The sequence below is a fragment of the Gekko japonicus genome, unplaced genomic scaffold, assembly GCF_001447785.1.
Source record: "Gekko japonicus isolate JY-2015 unplaced genomic scaffold, Gekko_japonicus_V1.1 scaffold4730, whole genome shotgun sequence".
In the NCBI taxonomy this organism is placed as follows: Eukaryota; Metazoa; Chordata; class Lepidosauria; order Squamata; family Gekkonidae; genus Gekko; species Gekko japonicus.
The window spans coordinates 13663-16756 of record NW_015177157.1 but is presented as its reverse complement, the minus strand read 5'-3'; the positions used below and the strand labels follow the sequence as shown (position 1 = coordinate 16756).

Genomic DNA, 3094 nt, shown 5'->3' with positions numbered 1-3094 from the left:
GAGTGGTTTGTTAAATTAGCATGCAAAATAGTGAGGACACATTTTTTAAAACAGATCAAAAGAATGACACACTGAGTTCCTGGTTATCATCTGTTTTGGTTGGGGGGGGGGGGAGAAACAACATAGGTAATAAATACGTTAGAACTGGAGATTGATGTTCCCTAATTTGTGAGAATCCCGTCCTTAGACCTCATCCATATCCTTTCAAGCATGGAGGTGAATTTTACAGCATCTTGACTGTGTAGAGTGTTTTCCCTGTCCCCCAGACAAAGAACTGCATTTAAATCTACCATTCCAAATTACATTACATATTCAATTATATTCTTAATTGCTAAGAGTAGTAATAACCTTTTGATTCAATAAAACATGGGGTTAACTGACAGAATCCTTTTCCTGGGGTACAGTGTTATGTCAGAGAGCTACCTTCTACCTTCTCTACAGACTCCCACAACTCTTTATGGCAAACTTTCACCGTCTTCAAGCCTTCTCTCCTCCTATAGGGCAGTGGTCCCATCTAACACCCATCTAGGTGGACTGTGTGGTCCATAATTCCATAATGTGATTTGTGTTTTCTTGGGATACTCCAGCTAACTGTTCTTCAGGCTTGATGCTAACTACCATAAACACATCTCCTCTGGCTAGTAAGAAAGGAAGGAAGCTGGAAAGGGAGAACATTTTCCCTGAATATTCTCCATTGTGCAAGAGAAACACCTTGAATGAAGGAAGGACATGTGGCCGAAGGATATGGCTAGAAAGGACATGAGGCAGCCATTTTGCTAAAGCTCATCAGGGCTGGATGGGAGACCTCCTGGGAATCTGACGTACATAGGAATAGCTCAGTGGCCCCACGGAGTTCAGCATCCTGTTTTACACAGTGGCCAACTAGTTGGCCTGGAAGGCTAACAAGCAGGATATGCAGATGCAGGTATAGAAGTACAGAATATAGATGTTACTTCCTAGCATTGGTTTTGAGAGGTTTAACTACTTATGAACATGGAGATTCTCTTCAGTTATTGTGGCTAGTAGCTATTAATGGACGTATCCTCCAACATTAATGAAATTACCCACCCCAATTAATCTGCCTAATCCCTTTTTGAGTCATCTATGCTCACAGTCATCATTACATCCACTGGCAGTGAATTCCACAGTTTAATTCCTCATCAAGTAAAGAAATATTTCCTTTTGTCTGTCTGGATTCTGTCAACCAACAACTTCATTGGGTGTCCCTAAATTCTAGTACTGTGGGAGAAAAAGTTCTCTCTCTCAATTTTGTCCATCCTAAGCATAATTTTAAAGTATGGCTTGGAGATAAGCTAGCGGCTACAGGTCTTAACAACAGCCTACTCCTAAGCTACAGTTTAATTACCCTAGTTCTTTAGGTACAGAATTTCTCCTACAACAACATTTGAGATGGACTTTCTGTTGCTGTGCTTCATATATATAGGCACAAGAGGAACGAAGGGACCTCACCATAACCCTTCATGAATTCTTCAAACATTGGGATGACGGGCCTCCCAGCAAAGGCTTCGGCCTGGTTCACCAAAGCCTCCTTTACAGTCTCATACCCTGTCAGCACTACCATTTTCTGGGATCCCATTTGAAGGCTGAACACAGGCCCATACTGTTTGGATAACTGAAAAATAAGCAAAGGGAGAAAAAGTGAAGAACATCATCCTGATCTTCTGAGTCATTAGGTGTAAACAAATCCCTCACAGAACCAGGAGAGCAATTCCTGACCTATCATTTGACCAGTCTTGAACTCCTTTTGTCTGATTGCTTCAGTTATTATTGTACTGCCTTGTAGTCAAGGTAGGGTATGGGCAGGGTTGCCAGCAGGTCTAGAGAAGAAATGTCCTATCCCTTTAATATTTTATCTACCACGTCGTGCTGTTATTTCCCTCCATGCCATGAAAATTTTCAGCTGCCCATTTGCACACATTATTAAAGGGACAGGACATTTTTCTCCAGGCCTGTTGGCAACTCTAGGTACGGATAACATATACACAAATATAAAAGCAATCAGGGCTTTTTTTCTGGGGGAATGCACTGGAATGGAGTTCTGGAACCTCTTTGACAAAATTACTTTAAAAATGTTTAGAAGTTCTTCATGAGTTTTCAGTATACAGATTGAAAATTTGGTTCCCTTTTGAATAGTTCTGGCACTTTTTCCAGAAAGAAAAAAAAGTCCTGAGCATCATTTTAAAAAAGCTGTGAAAACTAGAAAAACCAATAAAAGAAACAATACAAGCAAATAAACCACTAGTGAAATACCACAAATACAAATTTTAACCTTTAAGAATCGTATTATGTATTATCATTAAAATATTTATAGATTGCTTTCCCCCTGCAGAGTGGATCCAGGTTTCGGAACCCTGCCATCCTGTAAAAAGTGATCTTTGAAGGCGGTGAGGCATTAGAAAAAAAGAGGGCCTCATGGGTTCAATCTTGGGTGGAAGCGGGAAGAGACTCTGGAAGAAGCCAGTGAGTGAGCTGAAGTGGAAAAGTGCTGTGCTTTCTACTGCTGGAGAAGTGCATCTGTTCCAGCGAAGAGGGCACCCTGTGGAGTGGCTAAGAAGCAGCTGGGCAGAAGAGTAGGGATTTGACCAGGGGTCGTTTCGTAGAAAAAGAGCTAGGGGAACTCATTAGCATAACTCATTAGCATATGCCACACCCCCTGACATCAGGGGCCCGGCGGTGGACCTGCAAGGCCGGCGGGAGTGCGAGGAAGCCCCGCCAAGGCCCTCCCTGGCCCCAGGCAGGCAGGGGTGGGGAGAGGCGGGGAGGAAGCAACTTACCCTCCCTCTTCTCCTGCTTCCTCCTGGCTGAATGAGGGCTGGAAGCGGGGTGGCTAGAAGCAGGGGGCGGGGCTTCGTCATGTGCCCCACCCCCCCACACCTCACCTGGGGGAACTGCGATCCCCCCCGAATCGACCTCTGGATTTGACCCTGACAGCCAGACTTCAGGAGAGGCAGAACTTGTTTTCCAGGAGGGCCAGGCCATGATTCAGATCGGGACTGCAGTACAGGGGGAGAATGGGCTCTGCTTCTCCCTTCCATTTCCCCAGCTGTTCTCTCATCATCATGTCCTGGGGCCA

General features: G+C 44.4%; 1 protein-coding gene across 1 annotated transcript in view; it reads right to left on the bottom strand.

Moving 5' to 3' along the window:
- Positions 1-1597, bottom strand: part of LOC107124850 (cytochrome P450 2K4-like) — a 13672-nt gene extending 12075 nt beyond the window's left edge. Inside the window, exon 1 of the mRNA XM_015428351.1 lies at positions 1471-1597. Coding sequence (XP_015283837.1) covers positions 1471-1597 — 127 coding nt within the window. The remainder of the gene's footprint in view (positions 1-1470) is intronic.
- Between the last annotated feature and the right edge of the window lie 1497 nt (positions 1598-3094).